We start from the raw sequence: 24,663 nt of genomic DNA on the forward strand, positions 1-24,663 counted from the left end.
GTCTGTTTCATATTAGTCATTACCAAAACAGATGTTACATCTCTGTCCTCAGGATTTGGAATACCGTCTAGATCCAAAGACCAGCGAGCTCCCTCACCTACGGAACCCTGACATACTTGTTGGAGAAAATGACCTCACAGCCCTCAGCTACCTTCACGAGCCTGCTGTGCTGCACAATCTCCGCGTCCGCTTCATCGACTCCAAACTCATTTATACGTATTGTGGTGAGCTTTGCCGTTGAGCTGTAAGCTTTCCTTTGATGGCTGTAGTCACTGAAATGCACACAGGGAAAGCCAACTGTCACTGAATTTCTCAAACATGCAAAGATCCCTTCTAAGTTATCAGAAAGATTTATCAGTATTCACTAGCTGGCTACATTTCTTGTCAAACACAGTCATTTGTGAATATACATAATTTTGCTCAACATTTAAAGAACAGGTCCCTCTTTGGGATTCTCCCTTCCAAGTCATTTCAGGTTTAGTGCTGAAGTTGCTAGTTCTCTTTTTTTTGTGAAAGTCTGCTCTATGAAGTGTAGATGTTGAAGGACTGGGATTTGGTGCAGGTGCAAGGTTAGTGCTACCTTTCTTCTCAGTAACTTGGACACCCAGGACTGACACCTCCTGGTGTCTGTCTCCCTCCTGCAGTGTGAGCTGCCAGCAGCCCCATTCCTGGAGCCTGGGCGTGTGGCTGTGGACCTTCTCCCAGCCCCATCTGTCTTTGTTTTTCCCTGTTCTATTTTGTTCTTACTGATTTCCTCTCAGCTCTCTGGCTCCTTTTCTCTCATGATCCTCTCTCTCCTACTAATGGCGACTCTGCTGAGGTCCAGACGGTCATTCACTCCCATGTGTTTGTCGGCTTGCTGACCCGTGTTGTGTGTCATGTCTTCACTCTTGTCTGTTTAAACAGATACAGACACTTTCTCCTCTCAGAAGAATTTATATCTAATGTATCTGTCTTGATAACATTTCTTTTCCTTATTATTTAAATATTTTTCTTATTTTCTTCAACTTATACTTTTAAATGTATTTTATGTGTGTAAGTATTTGGCTGCATGTATGTGTGTACACCACACGTGTAGTGTGCCAGGTGCCTGTAGAGGTCAGAAGAGAACTCTGGAGTTTCAGATGGTTATGAATCACTGTGTGATGCTGGGGACCAAACCTGGTCCTCTGCTAGAGCAGTGCTCTTAACCGTTGAGCCATTTTTTCATACCCTCAACCTATTTATTAATTTGTACATGCCATGTTTTTCTGTGATGTGTTTTTTCTTTTGAGACCAGTGTCTCCTGTAACCCAGACTGTCTGAAACTCATTGTGTAGCTGAGAATGACCTTGAGCTTCTGATCCTCCATCTGTCTCTACTCTGACATGTAATATTCTTCAAAAGCATGTATTTTGTAATGTGGCATAACGGCTTAAGTAGAATCACAAAGATTTTAGTATGTATCTTGTTTGTTTCTGTTTGCTGTGTGACTCCCAGTGTGATAGCTTTCTAAAAGAAAATCCTTCAGATGAATCTCTGATTATTTCATTGGATAAATTTTTATAAATGAGCTTTGGAATTTTTTATTTTTATTGGGGAGGTGTATTCCATGCCTGTGGGTACTCACAAACACTAGAAGATGGTCTGGTTCCTCAGAGCTGTAGTTCCAGGCAGTTGTGAGTGGCCTGACATGGGTGCTGGGAACTGAACTCACATTCTCTGCGAGATCAGCAAGCGCTCCTACCCCCGAGCCTTCTCTTCAACCCCCCTTTTTTACTAAGTATGAAAATATTTAAATTATTTAAAACTGTTTCTTTTTTGCCACATGGAGATCAAACCCAGAGCTTCACAGATGATTGACAGGTGTTCTGCTTCTGAGCTCCACCCTGTCTAAGTGACATTATTTTAAACCATCTGGTCCAGATGATTTAGACTACCTAAGACTAGTATATTTTGATCTTTGAGCAGTTGCTGCCTTACTTTACCAAGCCTAATGTGCCCATTAGGAGATCACTGATTGCATTTTCTCTCTTGCCCTCCTCCCCCAGGGATAGTCCTGGTAGCTATAAATCCCTATGAGCAGCTGCCTATCTATGGAGAAGATATCATTAATGCATACAGTGGCCAGAACATGGGTGACATGGACCCTCACATCTTTGCAGTAGCTGAAGAGGCCTATAAACAAATGGCAAGGTTGGTAGGAACTTGCATTGTCATTTCATGGCTCTTGTTAGATAAGATAATGGATTCTTTGCTGTGTCATAGATAATCTAAAGAGAATAAGAACTTGTAAATAATTGCACATATCTTTGACCAATTGGTCTCAGATTGTCTGGACTATTCAATTAAATATTAAATCTCACATTTATAAATGGATTGTATTGTTTGTTTTAAAATTGCCTTTGGAAACCATCATGTTTCTGTGACTAAGCAAGGACAGGTGTTGTGTTTTATAGACGAGAGAGTCAAAGTTTAGTTGTACAGTAATAAGTGACTTCCCTAATGTCACTTTGCAAAGTGACAGACAAACTAAAAGAACTATGACCTGGAAAAGTAATCTGTATGATAGCAATTAAAAAATCTAAGACAGGACATCGGTTATGTGTGCATAAGTCTGCAGAGTGTGTCTCATATCGCCCACAGAGCCTAACAGTCTGAGGGCAGAGAATGGGAAATAAAGCACTTTCAAGATAAACGTATGCTCTAAATAATAAATGATATCACGTAATGTGAAAGGGCGAGAACACTGGAAAGAAAACTAGTTTCTTAAGCTTACAAGGAGGAACTTGGCATAATATGATGTGGGAAATCCTCAAAACAGTTTATAAATAGAAAAGAAACTGATACTATAGAGGCTTTTATTTTCTCTTTTGTAGCCAGTGTACATTTTTGGTCCAGAGCGTGATAGAATTTTATAATTATTTCAGTGAAAAAAACCCATAGAAATCATTATACCATTTTAATAATAATAGTACTTGTAATAAGAGCCAGAGTTAACCATGAGCTGTCTCCCCACAAGGTATTGATTAGCTACTTTTGGTTTATTAACAAAATTTATCTTTACAACGTTTTGAGTTTGTATTGTTATAAACTTTATTGCAGTTGGTAAAACTGAGACTTAGAGAAGTTCTATAATTTTTCTAAGGTCCATCAATAGGAAGATCATCTTTCAAATTCAGTTAGTCGACAGTAAAATATTAGTATATTAAGTATAAAATTAATTATAAGTGAATTAGCAGTATATAATATGCTATATTATATATTTATTGTATTTTATTACTATAAAATATAATGAATATCCAAATTTTAAAGCCTAATGTTTAGAAAATTCCATCTGTCAATACATTTTCCTCTAAGCTGGATAGTATCTACCAGCACTTGCTTCTTCTAGTTTCAGAGCATTGCAGTGCAATGCTGGCACCACTCAGCACAGCCTGAGACCCACTAATCAGCAAAGGAATCCCAGGGACTGCTAGACTCTAAAATTGATCTCTGAAAGTTTTTGTAGTACTTAAAGAATTTTACAATTCTCAGAAATACTTTCTTTGGCTCAAGGGATCAAAGCAAAAGCCTCGTGTGTGGTAAGCACATTCTCAGCCTCAGTACTGTTCTTAAATCTGAAAGCATGGGTTTTCATCATTGTTGTAGCAACCCTCAAATGTCAGGACACTCAGTGGGCTTCCTGACACTGTCCCTATCCCACATGGTATCCCCGTGAGTCAGTTGGCGTCATTTCCTGACCAAAACTTGTTAGGTTTGTTTTCCCCTTTGCCTAGTTTTCTTTTGTAGATAGCTTGAAATATGCTTCAGTTAGTTAGAACATTTGCCACATATTAATAAGTCTGCGCCCACAAAACCTGCTACAGTCACCAAGCAGAGTGTGTCTGCTTTGGTTTAGCCAGGGATCTGCTGCAGAATCCTTCCTTACTTATTTTACCCTTACCAAATAAACATGCCAGCTTTCCCAGGTGTGAGTCTTGCAGTTTCTCATCCCCACTGCTCCTACAGAACCCCCTTATCTTTAGGGAAGATACAACTTATCATTATTGGCAGGAACTTTGTAATGACAGTCCCAAAACCAGGCACTGTGCTGACGCAATGCAGCAGCAAACGAGACAAAGTTCCACCCCACAAACAAAGCCTGGTAAAGAATAAAAGTAAATGACGTTTATGCTTATTACCTATCAATAGGATTATTAATTAAACTGGTAGTGTTATTATAGGAATATTAGATTTCCTGATTTTGGCCACTATAAATAAATAAGAACAAAGCTCTACTGAGCAAACATTGCTAAGGTTGTGGAAGTATACATGCTTACAACCTATACTCAAATGTTGCAGAAAATACTAGAATGGGAGAAATTGAGAAAGAGAGCAAGTAGGCAACACCTGGATGTGAGCAATGCATAAGCAGGAATTCATTTTACTGTGTGTGTAGGTTCTACAAGTTTGAAATACTATCACAGTAACTTCACGGTAACAGAACAGAACAAGCAAGCAAGTGTAGACTCTGACAATGAGGTAGGAGGCTATTCAGTGATTTGAGTGAGGATGACCACAGGATTTGTTCTGAGACATAGAAGGTTGGCAGTTTCCTTTTTAGAGATGAAGAGCTTATAGGAAGAGCAGGTTATGTACACGTGGTGGGGGCTAGGGGTAAAGAGATGGGCTTACATCTTGGTTCATTGACTTATTTTATGTGCATGAGTATTTTACTTGCATATATGAATGCGCACCAAATTGATGCAGTGCTTGAAGAGGCCAGAAATGAGCCTAGTGGCAAGTGGCTTTACTGTTGGGCCATCATGATAGCCCAATTTTAGTTAGAAGTGACTGTGCCTCATCTCTGTTCTAAACATGTTCCTTAGAGAACAGTGCCCTCGTGGAATACTATACCCTCTTACATTTAATGGGCCTGTTGACTTCTAGAGGAGAAAAGGCAAAAAAAAAAGGAGTTTGGGGTTCATTTTTTTCTCTTGTATTCCTCTTCTTACATTCTTAGTTGTCCTTTCTCATGTTAAACCTGACTTATTTTTTTCACTGTGTATGTGTGTGTGTGTCTCACATGCATAAGTGCGTACACACACACACACACACACACACACACACACACACACACACACACACACAGGAAAGCATATGGGAGTCAAGTCTCTCTCCATCATCTCAATCTCATGTATGGACTTCAGTTCATCAGGCTTAGTTCCAAGGCAAGCGACTACCTGCTGAGCCATCTCACTGGCTCCCTGACTGTTTTCCTTTACCAAAATCACAATATCATTTTCATTAAACCATCACATTTAGTTTTGTTTCCTTATAGCCATGTGGTGTGGTATTATCTTAATTTTGTGTATTTCCTGCCCTTTGTGTTTTTTGTCACAAAGCAATGTTCCTAAGTTTTTCTTACAGCTTTGATTTAAAAAATAACAGTTAGTACTGTGTATAGTTTTAAAAAAATACTATGTGTACTAATTGCATCTCTCCCAATAATCCTAGAACTTAAAACTCAAGATTGCCACAGATTTCACTTTTATCAGCTGTGAGATGGAAGTTTCCCAAGTGGTCCGTTTGGACCTTACAGTGTCTGTGAAATGTATTCGTTATCTTTATGCTTGATTAGATTAGTACATGAACCTTTTCTTCTTCCTGGTGAAGGACAGAGCATGTATGCAAAGGGGGGACATAGCAGAGCAGAAGGAGCCTACTCCACACCTCCCCGAACCCCTCAAATTAGGGGCATATGCTCTAACAACCCACTCTCTTGACATACTAGTCGCCAACCTTAAGCAGACTAACTCTTCTGGTGTTTTCTGCAAAGAGGAAGAGTGTCCCTGTTCTTCCAGTCATTAAATTATATTGGCTAATAAGTACAGAAACATTTTGAAAAATATTACGTAGACTCTGATTCAAGCTCTTCCCTTCATCATTGTGAGGCATCATCTCTGCAGTCTCCTTTCAGCCATCTAGGTGTGTCATCTGGTTTTATTACTTCTGACTTTATTTTTTACCAGACCTGTCTTAGACATCCTTTCTTATTTAGTTATGTGGTTTCTGAATGCTCTAGTGTCCTGAGGTTCATTGGCTACGTGTAAAATGACTCTTGTGGATGATGAAATCTCTCCTGTTAACAACTGTGACTCAGCTACCATGTGGTGCCAAGTATCCTACTTATATAACAGGCTTGGTGCAATGCATGCTGCCTTATAAGGCTGATCATACAGATGCATTGTGACTTTCAGTCAGTGTATCCTAAGTCAGGTTTGCTACCATGTGTGTGTATTGCGTGTATGCCCTGTATTATAGTTTGAGTATAAAATGGCTCCAAAGGTTGTGTCTAAATCTTCCCTCCCTGTATCAGATACGTGTGTCATTGTTATAGCAAGGTACACGACAAAAGCAGCTCAAGGCAGGAAGAGATTAGTTTGGCTCACTACGTGAGTTTAAGGTATAGACCTACGTGGCAGGGAGTCACAGTCGAAGAAACTCTAGGCAGCCATCTACTGTGCATCAGCAGTCAGGAAACAAGGGGAGGTGAATGCTGACATCTCGTTCCCTTCCTTCCTTCCTTCCTTCCTTCCTTCCTTCCTTCCTTCCTTCCTTCCTTTCTTTTACTTATTCACTTTACATCCCACTCACTGTTCCCTCCAGGTTACTCATCTTCCCCCATTTCCCCTCCCCTTCTCCTCTGAGAGGGTTGGGAACTCCCTTGACCCTGGCACATCAAGTCTCTGTGAGGCAAGGTGCATCCTTTCCCACTGAAGCAAAACAAGTCAGCCCAGCTAGAAGAACATATCCCACATACAGTCAACAGATTTTGGGGCAGCCCCTGTTCCAGTTGTTCAGGACCCACAGGAAGACCAAGCTGCACATCTGTTACATATGTGCAGAGAGGCCTAGGTCCAGGCTGTGTATGTTCTTTGGTTGGTGGTTCACTCTCTGAGAACACCAAGGCTCTAGGTTAGTTGACTGTGTTAGTCTTCCTGTGGGATTCCTATCCCCTTAGAGACTGTAGTCCTTTCTACTTTCTTCCATTAGAGTCTCCAAGCTCCATCCACTATTTGTCTATGAGTGTCTGCATCTGTCTGAGTCAGCTGCTGGCTGGAGCCTCTTAGAGGGCAGCCATGTCTGCAAGCATTACTGAGTATCATTAATAGTGTTATGGAATTGGTGCTTGCCCATGGGATGGGTCTCAAGTTAGGCCAGTTATTGTTTGGCCATTCCCTCAGTCCATGCTCCCTCCCCTGTGCCTGCATTATTTGTAGAAAGGATAAAATTTGGGTTGAAAGTTTTGTGGGTAGATTGGTATCTCTATATCTCCACTGGGGTTCCTGCCTGGCTACAGGAGGTGGCCTCTTCAGGTTCCATATCCCCAATGTTGTGAGTCACAGCTGACATCGTCATTGATTCCTTATCCCAGGTCCTCTTTTCTCTTCCTAGAGATGCCCCCACCTCCTCACCCTTGTCATTTGCAGGTTTCCATTCATTCTCATGACCATCTGGCCATCCCTCCTGTCCTTCCCTATACCTGGTCCTAACCACCCCCATTCTCCCTCCCTCCCTTCTCCCAACCAGTTCCCTCCCTCTTTCTGCCTCCTATGAATATTTTATTCTCCCTTCTAAGTGAGATTCAAGCATCCTTGCTTGTGCCTTCCTTCTTGTTTAGCTTCGTTGGATCTGTAGTGTATAGCATGGGTATCCTGTACTTTATGACTAATATCCACTCATAAGTGAGCATATACCATGCATGTCCTTTTGGGACTGGGTTTCCTCACTCAGGATGATACTCTGAAGATCATCTATTTGCCTGGAATTTTTGTTATGTCTTTGTTTTTAATAGCTGAATATTATTATATTATGTAAATGTACCACATTTTCTTTATCTATACTTCAGGTAAGGGACATCTAAGTCATTTCCAGTTTCTGGCTATTATGAATAAAGCTGCTATGAGCATAGTTGAGCAAGTGTCCCTGTGGTATAGTAGGACATCTTTTGGGTATGTGCCCAAGAGAGGTATTGCTAGATCTTGAGGTAGAACTCTTCCAAGTTTTCTGAGAAACTGACAAATTGATTTCCAAAGTGGTTGTACAAGTTTGCACTCCCACCAGCAATAGAGGACGTTTCCCTTTGCTCCACATCCTTGCCAGCATGTGCTATCACTTGAGTTTTTGATCTTAGCCATTTAGACTAGTATAAGATGAAATATCAAAGTTGCTGTGATTTGCGTGTCTCTGACCACTGAGAACTTGAGAACTGTGATTTGCGTGTCTCTGACCACTGAGAACTTGAGAACTGTGATTTGCGTGTCTCTGACCACTGAGAACTTGAGAACTGTGATTTGCGTGTCTCTGACCACTGAGAACTTGAGAACTGTGATTTGCGTGTCTCTGACCACTGAGAACTTGAGAACTGTGATTTGCGTGTCTCTGACCACTGAGAACTTGAGAACTGTGATTTGCGTGTCTCTGACCACTGAGAACTTGAGAACTGTGATTTGCGTGTCTCTGACCACTGAGAACTTGAGAACTGTGATTTGCGTGTCTCTGACCACTGAGAACTTGAGAACTGTGATTTGCGTGTCTCTGACCACTGAGAACTTGAGAACTGTGATTTGCGTGTCTCTGACCACTGAGAACTTGAGAACTGTGATTTGCGTGTCTCTGACCACTGAGAACTTGAGAACTGTGATTTGCGTGTCTCTGACCACTGAGAACTTGAGAACTGTGATTTGCGTGTCTCTGACCACTGAGAACTTGAGAACTGTGATTTGCGTGTCTCTGACCACTGAGAACTTGAGAACTGTGATTTGCGTGTCTCTGACCACTGAGAACTTGAGAACTGTGATCTGCGTGTCTCTGACCACTGAGAACTTGAGAACTGTGATTTGCGTGTCTCTGACCACTGAGAACTTGAGAACTGTGATTTGCGTGTCTCTGACCACTGAGAACTTGAGAACTGTGATTTGCATGTCTCTGATCACTGAGAACTTGGAGCGTTTCTTTAAGTGCTTCTCGGCCATTTGACATTCCTCTGTTGAGAATCCACTGCTTAGCTCTGTGTCCCATTTTTTAATTGGATTATTTGGGTTGTTTGTGTTGACTTTTTTTTCTGGTTATGTTTGGTTTTATCCTAGGTCTTTCTCTGAGCTCTCCAGCTTCTGGTATCTGACCCTCTCCAGGCAGTGTTAGGGGTGGGGTCCCTCCCATGGCATGGGTCTCAAGGTAGACCAGTCATTAGTTGGCCACTCCTACAATTTCTGTGCCACTTTTACCCCAGCACATCCTACAGGCAGGACACATTATAGGTTGAACGTTTGGTGTTCTAAACCCTCCACTGGAAGTCTTGCCTGGTTACAGAAGATAGCTAGTTCAGACTCCCCCCATTACTAGGGGTTTTCCCTAGGGTCATCCTCAGAGGTTCCTGGGAGTTTCCACTACACTAGGTCTTTACTTCCCCCTGAAATTCCCACGCCTGTTTCTCCCCATCCCCCATTCCAATTGTCTCTCCCAGCACCCTCTCCCTCCATCCTCCCCCGACCTGATCCTGCTGTGTCTTTAAACCCAGCACTCTGGAGGAAAATGCTGGTGGATTAGGACAGCTAAGAATACATAGAGAAGCCCTGTCTCAAAATCCAAAAGAGAAGGAAGAGGTAGGGGGAGAGAGGAGAAGAAGGAAAAAGAGGAGTGGGAAGAGGAAGAAGAGGTGTGGGAGGAAGAAGAGGAGGAGAAAAGTTTCAATTATTGGAATGATTTTTTTTAAAATGAAATTAGCCAACATCAAATGGTAGCTTATGGGAGATGCTGTTTAAAAGATCATTAACAGATGGACAATTTGAAATATTTCAAATAATTTTATAAAATTTTAATTAAGTACATTTTCCCCTAAATTCTTTTGTTGTGGAGCCAAAGAATATTCCCCTTTTCTTCTGTGGTAGGTGTCAATAGTATTATAAAATACTAATGCAAATGAATAAACTACTGTGTTTGAGATGCAGAAAATTCAGAATGCCAGTAATACAAAGTTGTCCTTAGTTACTCGATTCTAAGTTAATGTTTGTCCTTCTTTTCTGTCCTGTTTATAAGTAGTCATTCTTCTGCTTTGCCTTCACACTCTGCCTCCTCAGGGCGAAAGGCGCAGAAGTGATCATGTCCGGAAGTGGACACACTGCAATCACTTTGATTTGTTTTACAGGGACGAACGAAATCAGTCCATCATTGTAAGTGGAGAGTCAGGTGCAGGGAAGACAGTCTCGGCTAAGTATGCCATGAGGTACTTCGCAACTGTAAGTGGCTCTGCCAGTGAGGCCAATGTTGAGGAAAAGGTCTTGGCCTCCAACCCCATCATGGAGGTAAGACAGAACATTTTCCACCTTTTTTATAGTCTCTAATTAAGAAACAAGCTGATTGATAATAGTACCTGTCAGAAAGTCTAGGGTTTCCAGCCACTAAAGTTAAGGAAATACTTTTCTGTATCTTAGTAAGAGATCTAGGAAAGCTGAAAATTCTGTATGGTGGCCATTTCAAGTAAACTCTACTGTAGACAAATCTACTTTACACCATTATTCTGCCTCTTAACTTTGAGAGAGAGTTCTGCCTACAACAGCAGGCAGCAGCTCTTCATACTGACTGTTCCTTGTCCGGGGTAAAGTTACTCATTTCCTCCCAGTCCTGGGTTCCTGTTTATACTCCTTCCAAATCAGGATCGCGCTCACTCAAGCACGAATGAGTTCCATTACACTAGTCCATGGTACATTTTCTATGCATAGTTCAAGCTCTTTAGCTACAAATTTTAATTTTTCCAAAGTCCAAGTTATATATACCTAAACCCTAATCACATGAGCATTTTTATTTTTAAAAAATAAATATATTATACCACAAAGTATAGTAAAGAAATTCAAAATTATAAATTCTTGAGAAAGGAAATATGAAAACATAAGATACCTTCAGAAGCCAGAAACATCTGGGTGTGGTGGTTCATGCCTGTTATCCCAGCAGTGTGAGGTCTTAAGGCAGGAGGATCACCATGAGCTTGAGGCAGGCCTGGGCAGCAAAGTGAGATCCTGCCTCAGAAAACCAAACCAAAGCCAAGTACATATTCAAAGTAGAAATGGCTGTGCCAAAGACAAGGGAATTGGATGCATGACAATTTGATTTCTGAAGGTTTCTAGCTGGAAGGGTATTGTTTGTTAATAATGGTACTTTAGAAAAGTTAGAGTTTCATAAGAAAATGAGAAAAATAGATTTCATTAAATAGAAATCAGAACATGCAGAAACAAACCTTTCTTGTTAAAAATTCACATGGGCATGATTTTATTCCTGTCTTTTTCCTCTGCCAAGTTTTCTTTATTACCGAAACACAGATGGAGCTAAAATTGACCTGATGCACCTTGGTACAAGTGGCTTTTGCAGTAATCTGCCCAGAGGTAATTGTGCCTGGTTTGCAGTGCTGTGTGTAACATCTCTAAAACAATGCTGTGACATATGTCTACATGCTACCCTTAGAACAGCAGAACTTCCATTCCTGCATGACCTAGACAGGATACTCTGAGGAAGCAGAGAGGCTTCCAAAGCTAGGTGTGCTACAGGAAGAAGGAGAAATCGAGATTCCTGATATAGCATGGGCAGGAAGAAGCAGATGGCTGTGCCAAAGGAAAGTAGTAAAATCTAAAATTAAGATTTTGAAAGGATTTAGTTTTGTATATAAGTAGTAGATGTTACTGATGTTAATATCGAAGTCATACATTTTGTGGAGCCAGTTCTTAATTTGAGTTCACAAACAGCAGAGCTAAGTTTAGACTTTTATTCACTTTATTCCCCATGACAACAGATTCCTAGTATCTGACAGAGCCCTAAGGCATTCTAGTTCCTAATATTAGAATATCCTGAGATCTTGATTGCAAAGCTTTAAGAAACCTCATGTCTTCTAGGCTAGATCATACAAAACTAGAATTTGAGTTTGTCACGGGAATAAGTCCCCATGGCCCTTCCAGAATATGTCAGGGGCTATGCTCTAACTATTACAAAGAAGGCTCATTGCTTTGTTGTCTGCAGTACAAATCTGAGTTTTGTTAGTAGGAATGATACTAAAACTTAAAACAAGCACAGTTTGTTTGTTTTTTTAATGAAAAGCGGCTAGGAGGAATTTACCTTGTTTGTTGAGATTTTAAAAAAATGAATAAATGTCCTCTTTCTGTATTACTGTTTATTTGCATTTAGATCAAGAAGTTTTTCATTGAGAGAGGAATATTGGGGGATATACTTCAGTGGTAAAGGGCTTGATTACAAGATCCTGGATTCAGTTCCTAATACACAAAAAGTAGAAAAGATTCAGAGCTGGAAAGATAGCTCAGCAATCAGGAGTACTTCTTGTTGTCGCCAGTGCTCATGACTGCTCACAGCGCGTGGAGACTGAGGCAGGAGCAGTAAGAGTGGCTCCTGCAGAGGGCCTGGGTTTGGGTCCCAGCACTGGCACAGTAGTTCTCAAGTCCCTGTAACTCTCGTTCCAAGGGATATATTACTGCCTTCTGTTCTCTGGCACCAAGCACACATGCGTTGCATGTACATATAAAATAAAAATAAATGAATTTTGTTAAATAGAGAATTTTTCAGCAATTGCAAACAGGTTGTTTCAATTTAAAGGATTGAAATAAAATATGGAAGGCAGAAGTAGGGCTGAATACCCGTAATCCCAGCATTTAGGTTGTGAGACAATCGGGAGTTCAAGGTGATTCTTAGCTACACGACGCCAATCTTAACTACATAAACATGTGGGCATCGCTGATTGGATTCAGTCTGCTCACAAAAAGACATTTTAGATTTTTTTTGCAATGTGACTTCTTTTTAAAAGTACAACAACCATACATAATAATTATAGTCATTAAACAGTTCATAAAATTACCATCTGTTGAACACTTGAGAAAGTTACTCTAAAATACCCAATGGAAATCAATCCACTTTTATTAGTACAATAAGTACTTTGCAACTCTCTAGCCAGTACCCATGATAGTTCATTCCAAAAAGCTAAAACCTTAAGAGGAGATAAGTCTAAAGCAATATGAAAGAATTGAAAATGTTTCCATGTCTAGTCACAGCTTCCCTGGTGTTCTTTGTGATCAGTAGTTGATTATCTTCTGAGGGCATTGCAGTACTTCCATTTGTCTGGGATGTAAAATGGCTAAAAACATGAGAAAATAAGAGCATCATATCCACACACTCTGGAAATGGGAGCTTGTAGGTTTAAAAGCTTTGTTCCTGGACTATGGAGCTGATCTTGGATGTGAAGCACCCATCAAGAGCCCTGTGACTAGTCAGCAGGCATTCTAGTTTGTTCTTCACATATTCTGACATGTTTGTTTTTTGTTTTACATGGATAGGTCTTTATCATATGTATATATACCATGTTCATGCATTACTCATAGAGCCCAGAAGACTGCATCTGATCCCTGGGAACTAGAGTTATAGTTGATTGTGAGCCACCATGTGGGTGCTGGAAATTGAATCCAGGTTCTCTGCAAGAGTAGGGAATGCTCTTAACCAGTAGGCTAACTCTCCAGCTTCAGGCACCTTGTTTTAAACACCAACTTATCAAATATATCTATGTTCTGAGGCACTTTAGTCCACAAATCAGCAATTTCACAAATCACACCAAGTTTTTCTCATGCCATGGAAGCCACCTCTCAAATCTGATAAACCTGTGTGCCCCAGACAACCAAAGTTACATCACTGCCTGCCTGGATGGCTTTAGCTTGCAGCAGAGCACAGTACTATGAGAACCTGTTACACTACTGCTATTCTTTAAATGTTTAAAACCACAGCAGACAGACAGATGTGAAAATGGTATAGAATGTAAGTATACAATACTACTTAGGCTCAAAAAATGTACGTGGATTTTTTTTATTCTCTATGACAACAGAAGTGTTTCATCTTGGAAAGGGGTTCTGGGTATAAGAACCCTCGTCCCTGAGCAATTGGCAAACAGACTTCAGGTCTCTGAGAATGAAAAAAAGACTTGTGAGCCTGATGGTGAGGCCTCCACAATCGAAAAGAACCCAGAGCAGTAGTGACATTTGGCAGCTCCAATCTGATCAAAAGCAAGGAAAGCATAATCTGCAAACTGCATTTCAGCAATGGCAGCAGCACCAGTGATCAATTCCACTTTTAAACCCTTGTTCACACAGTGGACTCTTAAGACGTTTCCACATTTGTCTCATAAATGAACAGTACATCAGAGAACTCCACTAAAGGCAATATCTTCACCAACTACTATTGCAGTAGGATCTTTGGCCAGTCAGTAATCCAAGGCCCTTGTCATTGAGTGAAAGGTTTATTTTCTGAGTTTGCTTATACAGCAATGTCGTTGGGTATTAAAACACAGCCAACACACACACACACACACACACACACACACACACACACACACACACGCTCACTTGAGTTTATAATTTCTAAGTAAGTGTCTGTCTAGTTAAATTATCCTAAGCTATGTTAAATCACTGTATTTTGCTAGGTAGTTTTCAGTCATTTTTATTCCTTTTCCAAAATGTTTTAAAAGTGATAATCCAAATTCTAATAGTATCATCATAACCAACACAAATTATGGCACTATATTTCTTTTAAATACTAACTCATTTTCTTTAATAAGAGGATCAAGTATGTTGACTCCTACAGCCAGCTAGGGTCCTATTTTTTTTAATCCCTGAAACTTGTTCTCTCTCCTAACAGTCTATACCATTTTCACATCTCTCTGTTTGCTGTGGTTTGCATATACTGATCCTAACAGACTTTGCACAAGGGATAAACATTAATCTTATTTGGAATCAAGTTATACAATGTTTAATATATGTATTATGTGAATGCTTGCTCTTCTAACTACACTATTGTTTTTGTTTTGACTTAAAAGAGTTACAGAAGCATGTCATTAAGTTAAAAAGCAGACATATGCCATCAAAAAATTAAGGTTATGAACAATATTTGGTAGAAAATTACATTCTCAGTACTTGATTGAAAATATTTACAAGTTAGATAAAACTATTAAAATCAATGTTGGGCTGCAGATGTTACTCATTTGGAAGAGGGCCTTCTTAACATGAACAAAGACTTGTGCACATGCCTGCAATCCTAGCACTCTACAGCAGAGCAGGAGGATCAGGAGCTCAAGGTTATCCTCAACTACATAGCAAGTTCAGAATGAATCTGGACCACATGAGACCCTGTCTGTCTTTAAAGCAGGTAAACAAACAAACAAACCCAAAACAACAACAAAACCCAAATGGGTTCTGGAGGAGTGGCTCGATAGATGAAGTGCTTACCCTGTAAGCATGCAAACTAGACTTTAGGTCTTAAACACCTCCATTGAAATGCTGGGTTTAGCCAGGCAGTAGTAGCACATGGCATTAATCCCAGCACTTGAGAGACAGAGGCAGGTGGATCCTTGGGTTTGGGGACCGCCTGGTCTCCATAATGAGTTCTAGGATAGCCATATACTTTGTCTCAAAAACAAAGCAAACAAACAAACAAAAAAAAAACCATAAAAACATAAACATAAAGAAAAGCTATTTTTGGTGGCCTGCCTGTAATTCTAGTGTTTGGGAGGTAGAGACAGGATTCCAAGGGCAAGATGGGTATCTAGATAATCTGAATTGTCAATAAGCTTTGGGTTGAGTCCTACCTCAGTAAATAAAGTGGAAACAACTGATATTAACCATTGGGCTTCATGTACACACACACATACATGTACAGTGCCACTGCACAAATGTACTCGTACACATACACACAGTCACAATATATACAAGAAAGAGACATGTTTTTACTTCTTGTTTCTGGAAATAGCATTTAAATTGAGTGCATAAAGCCAGGCATGGTGACACATGCCTATTCCTTCTGCATTTGGGAAGTAGAAGCAAGAGGATGTAAGTTTAATGGCATCTTTAGCTACATAAGGGACTCCTTCCTGGCTAGCCTGTGGTATGTGAGCTGCTGCCTCAAAATGTAACCAATTAGTAGAATGGATAATACTAATACTCTGCTTATAAGCAGTATCATTTGTCCTTTGTTGCTATAGGATAAATGATAGCACTGCCTAGTTCTAAAAAGGCCTTTTATACAAAACCAGCATTTTCAGGAATATTTTTTTGACTTAGTGATTTCACTTACGTAAGGCAGTCTTCTGAGTTTTTGGAGGCTAAGAACAAGGCTTTGCTCTGGCAGCTCCAGTCCAGCCCTTTGCTCACATGAATGTTTGTATACCCCAGATGGTGTAGGAAAACTTCACCACCGCTGTGTTCATCAGTCCTTCTGCTTCTGAAAGGCATGTCAGAGAATAACAAGGCGAAGAAAGATTATTGGTATCTACCAGTGCAGCTGGGGGCAAAGCAGACACTTGTGCCTCCTACAGGGGCAGAATTGGTTCTCATCTTAAAAGAATCACTAAAAATGGAAGAGTTAAATTCTATTCCTTCTCTCTCTGAGTAAGCTTTGTAAATGCCATGCATTGACTTTCTAAGATCTTGTTTTCTCTTTTGTTTCTTAGTCAATTGGAAATGCTAAAACAACCAGGAATGATAATAGCAGCCGGTTTGGGAAATATATTGAAATTGGTTTTGACAAGAGATATCGAATCATCGGTGCCAATATGAGAACTTACCTTTTAGAGAAATCCAGAGTGGTGTTCCAGGTAAGTCAGATGTGCACATATTCAAATACTTGCGTGTTTTAGGATGATTTTATAATTACTGCTATGTAAAGTTTTCTTGGGGAGATAAGCGCAAACACCCAAAAGAAGGCACCAAGGACAGAATAAAAATTATGGGAGTCTAATTGACTAACCAATGAGTTTATTAGGCTTATTTACATAGATGGTTAACCCCAAAGCAGGTCTATCACCATAAAATTCCACCCATAATGGTTTACAATCTCATGGAAGCTGCATCGTAGAGCCCCCTTTCAGTTGACCTTCAGGTTTTTGGGGTTTTGTTGTTGTTGTTGTGTTTTTGTTTTTGTTTTTGTTTTTGTTTTTTGTTTCCTAATATCTCCCAAGATCATTTGTTCTGGAGCAGACAAAGCAAAAAGTAATGGCTGCACTAAAGCTTCTGTGACCCCAGTTTCCCTCTTTCTACTAGGGTATATCTCAACTTCATTGCTACTACCTTACACACAGCTACTTTAGCATTCTGCTCAGTTAGTTTCCATGGCCAACATAATCTCTTCTCCAAGATGAAGATCACCTTATGCCCAAGGAAAAAGACATACTAAACAATAGAGCCCTTGCCTGCTAGTATGATATACTTTATTTCATAGTACTCTTGAGCATATTCTCACAGTATTACTATAAGTCACACTTGGCTGGAACCACGTGAAAGGCAAACTGCTGTGTCAGAAGTAGGGACAACCTCTTTAACTCAATAGTCCTTGAGAGTGGGCACTGGTGTTGGTGTAATGTTTCACATTTTATTAACTTTTCAGTTACTGTACAAAATAATGGATTTCACTATGCTATCCATGTACATTTATGTAATTGTTCCTAGCTCCATACCATTCCTCTACTCTCTGCTGTCCTTCCTTTCTCTTGCTGGTCTGCTTTCATTCATATATATGTGTATGCATATCTGTCTATATCTTAAAGTTAGATTATGCATGTTAAAGAAAACATGTTACATCTGCTCTACTCCATGACCTCCTGTTCACCATGCCCTATTTTAGATGCTATTCCTCATCATAGTCTCTATAGTACTTTCATGGTGAGTGTTCATGTTGTTTTATATATGTGCATGTATTATACATTTATTTATATTTCTTTATCCATTTATTTATATTTAAATCTGTATTCTATGTACAACAGAAAGAATGCAGTGTTTGTTTTTATGAATCTGGTATAGTGGTTTTGACTTTCTTGTAAGATGCTTATTGAAAAGGTTAGTTAAAAAGAGGTGCTATTTAGTCTTGTCTCTGTATTTTCCAACTGATTAAGAAAGCATTTATGTATGTCTTCAAAGAGTTACAATTTGAACTTTGCTCAAGAAAAAAAATATACCTGTCTTCTTTCCTTCTTTTTGATTCTTAGGATATAACATTATTTGGGTAGGATAGTAATATTATCATGGAAATTATAAAGGAGGAATTTCTTTGAGTTCTTAGCCTTATTAAGATAGTTGAAAAATGGACTCAGAGGCTTGAGGATAATTTTATTAAAGTTTGAAAGTAAAGCATCAATTGAGGAAAGCTCAGAGTCTTAGCAGCCACCTGGAAGAGGGAGATAGAGAAAAGTCAGGCCTTTGAAGCTAGGCATGGATGTCAGACAGTTAAAGGAAAAGTGTGCTTAGGAGTGGTGAGCTCCAGATCTAAGTTCTGAGGCACCCGATTCTAGGCTCTTGTACCCTAGAGCAAAGGATTGTGAAGGGACATGGTTAGAAATAGAAACAGACAGCTCATTAAGGAAAAACATCCAAGGAATGGAAGTGGGCTAATGAGCCGAGGAAAGAACTCAGCAAGTTCTGAGCCATGTGGCCCCGATCTATTATAGAATATTTACATAATATCAGTCCCAAGTTCCAACAGGCAAGGCTTTTTGTGGACATACTCTTTAGAAGAAACACAGTAAGGAAGGGCTTCCAGCACTCTTGTGCAGACTGGCATTCTGCCTGTTAATCCTGATGTTTCAGCCCAGCTCTGTTCTGCCACAGAGCTAAAAGAAAATCTTTGTAACCTGGTTGTAAACTGCCACCAAAACCGTAGTTGAATATTAGTGAAGGATTTTGTTGACACTTAAATTGTTGCTCCTTTCTAAGGGAGCATGTTACACATTTATAGCACTAGCTGGTGTATAATCATATATTGTAGGCACACTAGACAGTGTAGATTATCATAAAAAAAAGTCAGTATGTGGTTCCTGGTGACCCACTGAATACCTCATACTGATACCCAGAGTTTCAGTGACCCATATGCTGAATGCCACATCATTAAAATTCAAATACTCTAAATGGCAGTGTCCAATCTTTTATTGTCCAAGTCTGTTGTGGCTTTGAAGTTGTCTAGCACATACCAAGAGTCATGAGTTGGAGTGCCCAGAGACCCTGGCTTTGACTTTGGGATTGTGCTTGATTAAATACTTAATCTTAAATAAATTATACTACTTGATATGTATAAACTTATAGTATTTGATATTGATAGTAAGGCAATAACTGCCCTCCACTATTACTCTAGTATTTTATTACTCTAGTATTTAAGTTACAAACAACAGTATTATTCACATAGAGGATTTTTTTTTAATTGTCTATTAGTGAGAAAAAAGAATGAATGAAACAGAAATGGATGGAGTCCACGTAGAAATGTGTAGGAATGTGGGACTAATGACATGATTCAGAGGTTAAGAAAGGACCTGAGTTCAAATCCCAATACATATATGATGGCTCCCAACGGTCTATAACTCTAGTCCCAGGGGTTTCAAACCCTCTCCTAGCTTCTATATATACCACATACATGTGGTACATAGATATATATACAGGCAAAACACCTATATACATAAAGTAAACATTAATCTTTGAAAAAAGAAATTTGTAGGATTGTGAGCAAAGGTAACAAAGGTGGGAGACTGACCTTGGTCAGTGTGTTGACTGGAGGCTAGGACTGCCTACTGAGGAGTGGTAAGGCTTAATCCTTACCATTAGGTGTGGTAGTAAGCCTTGCAGCTCCCCAGTCTCTAGAGTCTAGAACATTGAGAATGTTCATTATGGCCAATTAATTACAGTCAAAATAGGTAGGCCAAGCGTTAGCCATGCTGTACGAAGATGACCATGGTGTTTCTGCAGACCCACCTGCTTTTCTAGTGTCTTGTGTGCTGAACCACCTGACCTCTTGCCTGCTTGTGCTTGTGATCAATCATTGGTATGTTTGTTCAGTGTCCTATGTCCCTTCAGTAGTCACTGATGCCTTTAGGTTTTAAGAATTCCGTTAACCTTATTATCACTAATCTTTATTGACATGGATATACTGCAAAATCTAAAACTGTGCTGACTAGATTTTAGTCTGCAGCTTCGTATGCGCAGTAATTTTTGCAACTGTACTCTAGGTGTGTCTGTAGAGGAAGACTAAGGAAATATTAAAACTCGATCATAGAGTATAAATCATTATTTTTATTTCATCAAATTATTGTTGATAGGAAAATATATATAATATATATATCATACTACAAAGTTTATAATATATAAATGTATAGAGACAGTATGTTTATGGATTTATTATAGTCATAAGAGATCATCACTAAAATGGCAAGGAAGAGATTATTCTCTTTTTGACAGTATTAAGACTACTATGAATCTAGAAGTTATTAATAGAAAATCATGGTGACCCCACCAAAAAATTATTTTAGTTTCCCCAGAATCACTGGTGTCTAATGATCGTGGTTATCTATCAAGTTGTTCACTAATTCAGAAAACATTCCTAAGCTAGTCTCAGTGGTATAGACCTCTCTGGAGGCTGAATCCAGAGACTCACAAGTTCAAGGGCTGTCTGATCTACAGAGTGATTCAGAGCCAGGATATTTAAACAAGACTGTCTCAAAATAAAAGGTCAAAATTGGACTTGAGATATAGTGCATTGATAGGAAACACTTGTCTAGGGCGACCAAGGTTGTGGGTTTAGACTGTAACACTAAAAACCTTAAAATCCTTGCCAGCTTGTATTGTACTGAATGACCAGTACATGTACATTACTTACTCGTTATTTTTCAAGAGACAGAGTATTACTGCTTTGCCCAGTCTGGCTTCAATTCTCAAGCCTCAAGGCATCCTCCTATCTTGCTATACTGTAAATAACCTAGCTATACTCTAAATCGTTAAGGGCTAATTATTTGAATCAGTTTTATAAAATGTGGGGGTTTACTGAGATAATTAAATATTAAAATTTAGGTTATCATGGGTTTTCCTGAGTTTTATATTAAAATACCACAACTGAAAACTCTTCTTATTTCAAAGGCAGAAGAGGAGAGAAACTACCATATCTTCTATCAGCTCTGTGCTTCGGCAAAGCTACCTGAGTTTAAGATGCTGCGGTTAGGTATGCATGTGACACTACGTTTCTTGTATTGGTGTTCTTTTCTGTTAAGTGTTGAATTCTCAAGCTTGTAAAAAGAATTCCTTCTTCATACTAAAATATTTATGAAGAAAATGATTCTTGGAGGTCTACATCTGGCTTTAGAACCCCCATGGTAGGGATGGGTGGCTCTATGGGGTACAGGATTGGCCTTGTCGGAGCTGGTTAAGGTAGGTAAGAAATAGATAGGTTCAGGTTCTAGCCTCTCTGCCTGCTATTTTTGTTTGTTTATCTTGGGGTTTGCTTTGTTTTGTTCATTTCATTTTGAGACAGGATTTCTTTGTGTTTCCTTAGTTGTTGTTTGCTCTGTAGACCAGGCTGGCCTGGAACTCACAGCTATCCAGCTGCCTCTATGTCTCAAGGGCTGGGATTAAAGTTATGTGCCTCCACTGCCTGACTCATCTCTCTGTTTTTATATATACTTGAAAACTGTTCTGATGAAAGAAGAAACAGTCCTAGTAGTTTGTTTGGAACTAAATCCAAAGAAAAGCACTATTTATTTCACCAGTTAAGATAAAATCTTGAATCTTATATTAGAATGTGAGTGTACACTGAGCAGACTCTAAACTGTGTGTGTGTGTGTGTGTGTGTGTGTGTGTGTGTGTGTGTGTGTGTGTGTGTGTGTAATCAGTGTGCTGTCACTGCCTATAATTCAACATATTTGTAGGGTTGAAGTCCAACCTTCTCATAGACTAAGAACGTTTTCTTTCCTTTGCTGTAGGAAATGCAGATAGTTTCCATTACACGAAGCAAGGAGGCAGCCCTATGATAGAAGGAGTGGACGATGCGAAGGAGATGGCACACACCAGGCAGGCCTGCACTCTGCTGGGTAATGTCGTCTCAGTCTGGGACTCCTAGGAGTGCTGGTCATCTGGCCTCAAGTAGTCCTAGTTTGGAATATTGGTTTGTCGTTGTGTTAGGTGGTAAACAAAGCTGGGAGATTTCACATGTATGAAACATGTTCAGAGAAATGGGCATGTCATTTTTTTTTATAATGGTTTTAGGATTAGATAGTGGTAATAGTGGCCCAACCTTGTAAATTTACCAAAGATTATTGAATTGCACTTTAAAACCATATTTCAGCAATAGAGAGGTAAGATTAACTTTTAGCTTAAATGTTTAAAACCATGTAGGGTTTGAAGCTAGTTGAAGTGGGTTTTGTGTAAACACATTCTGGGGGTCTTGGCTGTTGGGTGGTTTGGCTTTCTTGTTGGTAATGTGTGGAAATAGGTTTTAACCACATATCCCAGCCTGATCTAGAATTTGCAATCCCTCTGCCTCAGCTTCTGTGCCAGTGCAGACTTTGATGCGCTGACTTTATTGCTATCTTCAGGGTCTTTACAAATGCTAAGAAGCAAAACTAAATTGGCATGGTGACAGAACACATGTATTCTACTGTTTTCATTGTTTTTGATAAAGGAAGTTTAAAATCTTATTGTTTGAGAATTTTATACATGCACATATTGTTATTCCTGTGTTTTTGAAACAGATACCACTGTTCTCTTTGTGATTTGAAAGTGTTATATCTGAATGCCAATCAGTTCATATTTAAAGTTGAATTTTTAAAGGTGTCCTTTTTTAAAATAAAATAAAAATCTCAGAATAGAAGTAACTCAAATACTATATTTTGGTATTTAGAGATATACCTTCTAGTAAAGGAGCTTAGGTCCTGAACCAGTATAATTTTAAGACTTGCTAAAAATGCAGACTTTCCTACCACTTCATAAAGCTTTGGACTCAGAATCTGCATTTTAGCAGGGCCAACAATTGATCCATGTGCCCATTAAGTCCCAGACAGTATTGCTTTACTTAAGAGTTTTAAAAGGCCAGTACAGTGCTGTGTTTCTATTTTCTGCTTCTTCTCTTGGGGCATCCAGAACTGCTGCACACCGGGTGGAAAAGGATGTAGCAAAGTTTAGAACTGGTGGGTGGGCAGGATCCTGGTCTGGCAGGGAATGATAGGGGTGGGGTGGGGTGGGGTGTGGGAAGGTGGGAAGGTGGGAAGGTGAAGGGTAAGGGGTCAGAAAGCTGGAGGGCGGTGTCGGGTAGGGGTCTTCTCCAAAGATTTCAGTGTTACAGCTCCTTAGTGTCACAGTTCTTTTAGACAACATTCAATGGAATAGCCCTGTCAGACAGTATTCAATGAAATAGCTTGTGCACATACACTTTATTTGGGTGAATCAGGGGATAGATATATATGAACATTGGATGGCAGGAAGGTGTTCTTCTTAGGGTGAAGTTTCATTAGCTGAGGCTTAAGGTTCTATGGATGTCTGATTTGCACGGAGAGGGATTCCAGGACTTGTAATTTCCCCCAAGGATCATGTGACACTCCTCAGTTAGAAGATTGGGGGTCAGACTACCCAGATCAGGCAGGGGAGAGGAAACCCTGTTGAGAAAAGGGTATCATCCATTCTGTACAAGCTCAGGAAAGCTGTCTGGACATGAGATCTTATTATAGCCTTACTATGTAGGTACAACAAATGTGTAGTACCACACTCCTTTAACCCTAGCACTTGGGAGGCAGAGGCAAGAGAATCTCAGAGTTTGAGGCCAGTCTAGTCTACAGAGTGAGTTAAAGAACAACCAGGGCTACGTAGACAAGACCTTGTCTCAGAAAAAGAAAGGAAGGAAGGAAGGAAGGAAGGAAGGAAGGAAGGAAGAAAAGAGAAAGAAAGAGCCATTACATAATGTAGAAAATAGCAAAACCATTTACCATAAGGTAAATTCTCAATTGCCCTTTATAAAAATGTTTTTAAATAGTTTTGCACTTTTACTTATAGAATTGTTTAATATTCTAGAACTTTTGTTCTTTATTGAAAAATTGAAGCCAGATCTGGTAAAAGCCAGAAAATAACCAACTGGTCTTGTTCCAGTGCTGTGTTTGGATCTTCACTAATTACCCTGGGATATAAAACCATCTGAACACTTCTAATTTTTGGATCTTTTTCATTTCTAATTAATGTACTTAATTAGAAATTCAACAATCCAAATTAAATCAGCCTTATTGGACTACAATATGCATTATATTAGCATAATAGGAATAATACTAATAAAATACATATCTAGGATGTGATAATAGTATTTTTTTTAATAACTAACATGTTCAGGTCTGTTCTGCACACTATTTCATTTAATATTACAAACACTCTTTGAGGAATTATCCCCCTCCCTCAAATGAGAAAACCAAATCATAGACTGTGAAGTCACTTGTCTATGTGATGTAGCAAAATGTAAGACTGTATTAGGCACACTCCACAACCCACATTGTGAAACTTCCAAAGTATTGTTATATGTGACTATCAAGAATTAATAGTAGACTTAAATTTTTCTTATAATTATTTTGTTGCTATTCTGACATCAAGTGCTTGTTTATTTACTCTATTTCAGGAATTAGTGAATCTTACCAAATGGGAATTTTTCGGATACTTGCTGGCATTCTTCACTTAGGCAATGTTGGGTTTGCGTCTCGAGATTCAGACAGCTGCACAATACCTGTAAGTTCAGAACAAGCTCAGTGTGACAGTGGCCTGTCTGCTGGTTTTGCTTGTTTTACTACTGGGGCTAGAACAAGCTAGGGGCCTTTGCACAAGCTAGGCA

The 24,663-nt window shown here is 39.4% G+C and overlaps 1 protein-coding gene across 6 annotated transcripts in view; it reads left to right on the forward strand.

The window, feature by feature from the left end:
• Positions 1-24,663, forward strand: part of Myo5a (myosin VA) — a 168,041-nt gene that overhangs the window by 49,064 nt on the left and 94,314 nt on the right. For 5 of the 6 annotated variants that reach the window (XM_039080847.2, XM_039080851.2, XM_039080852.2 and 2 more), the window contains exons 3-9: positions 53-224; positions 2,031-2,175; positions 10,172-10,328; positions 16,508-16,651; positions 20,946-21,027; positions 21,785-21,892; positions 24,454-24,560. In XM_039080847.2, coding sequence (XP_038936775.1) covers positions 53-224; positions 2,031-2,175; positions 10,172-10,328; positions 16,508-16,651; positions 20,946-21,027; positions 21,785-21,892; positions 24,454-24,560 — 915 coding nt within the window. Of the gene's footprint in view, positions 1-52; positions 225-2,030; positions 2,176-10,171; positions 10,329-16,507; positions 16,652-20,945; positions 21,028-21,784; positions 21,893-24,453; positions 24,561-24,663 lie in introns of those variants that run through there. The other variant, XM_063264938.1, reaches the window with a different exon arrangement.

Source organism: Rattus norvegicus, chromosome 8, assembly GCF_036323735.1.
Source record: "Rattus norvegicus strain BN/NHsdMcwi chromosome 8, GRCr8, whole genome shotgun sequence".
In the NCBI taxonomy this organism is placed as follows: Eukaryota; Metazoa; Chordata; class Mammalia; order Rodentia; family Muridae; genus Rattus; species Rattus norvegicus.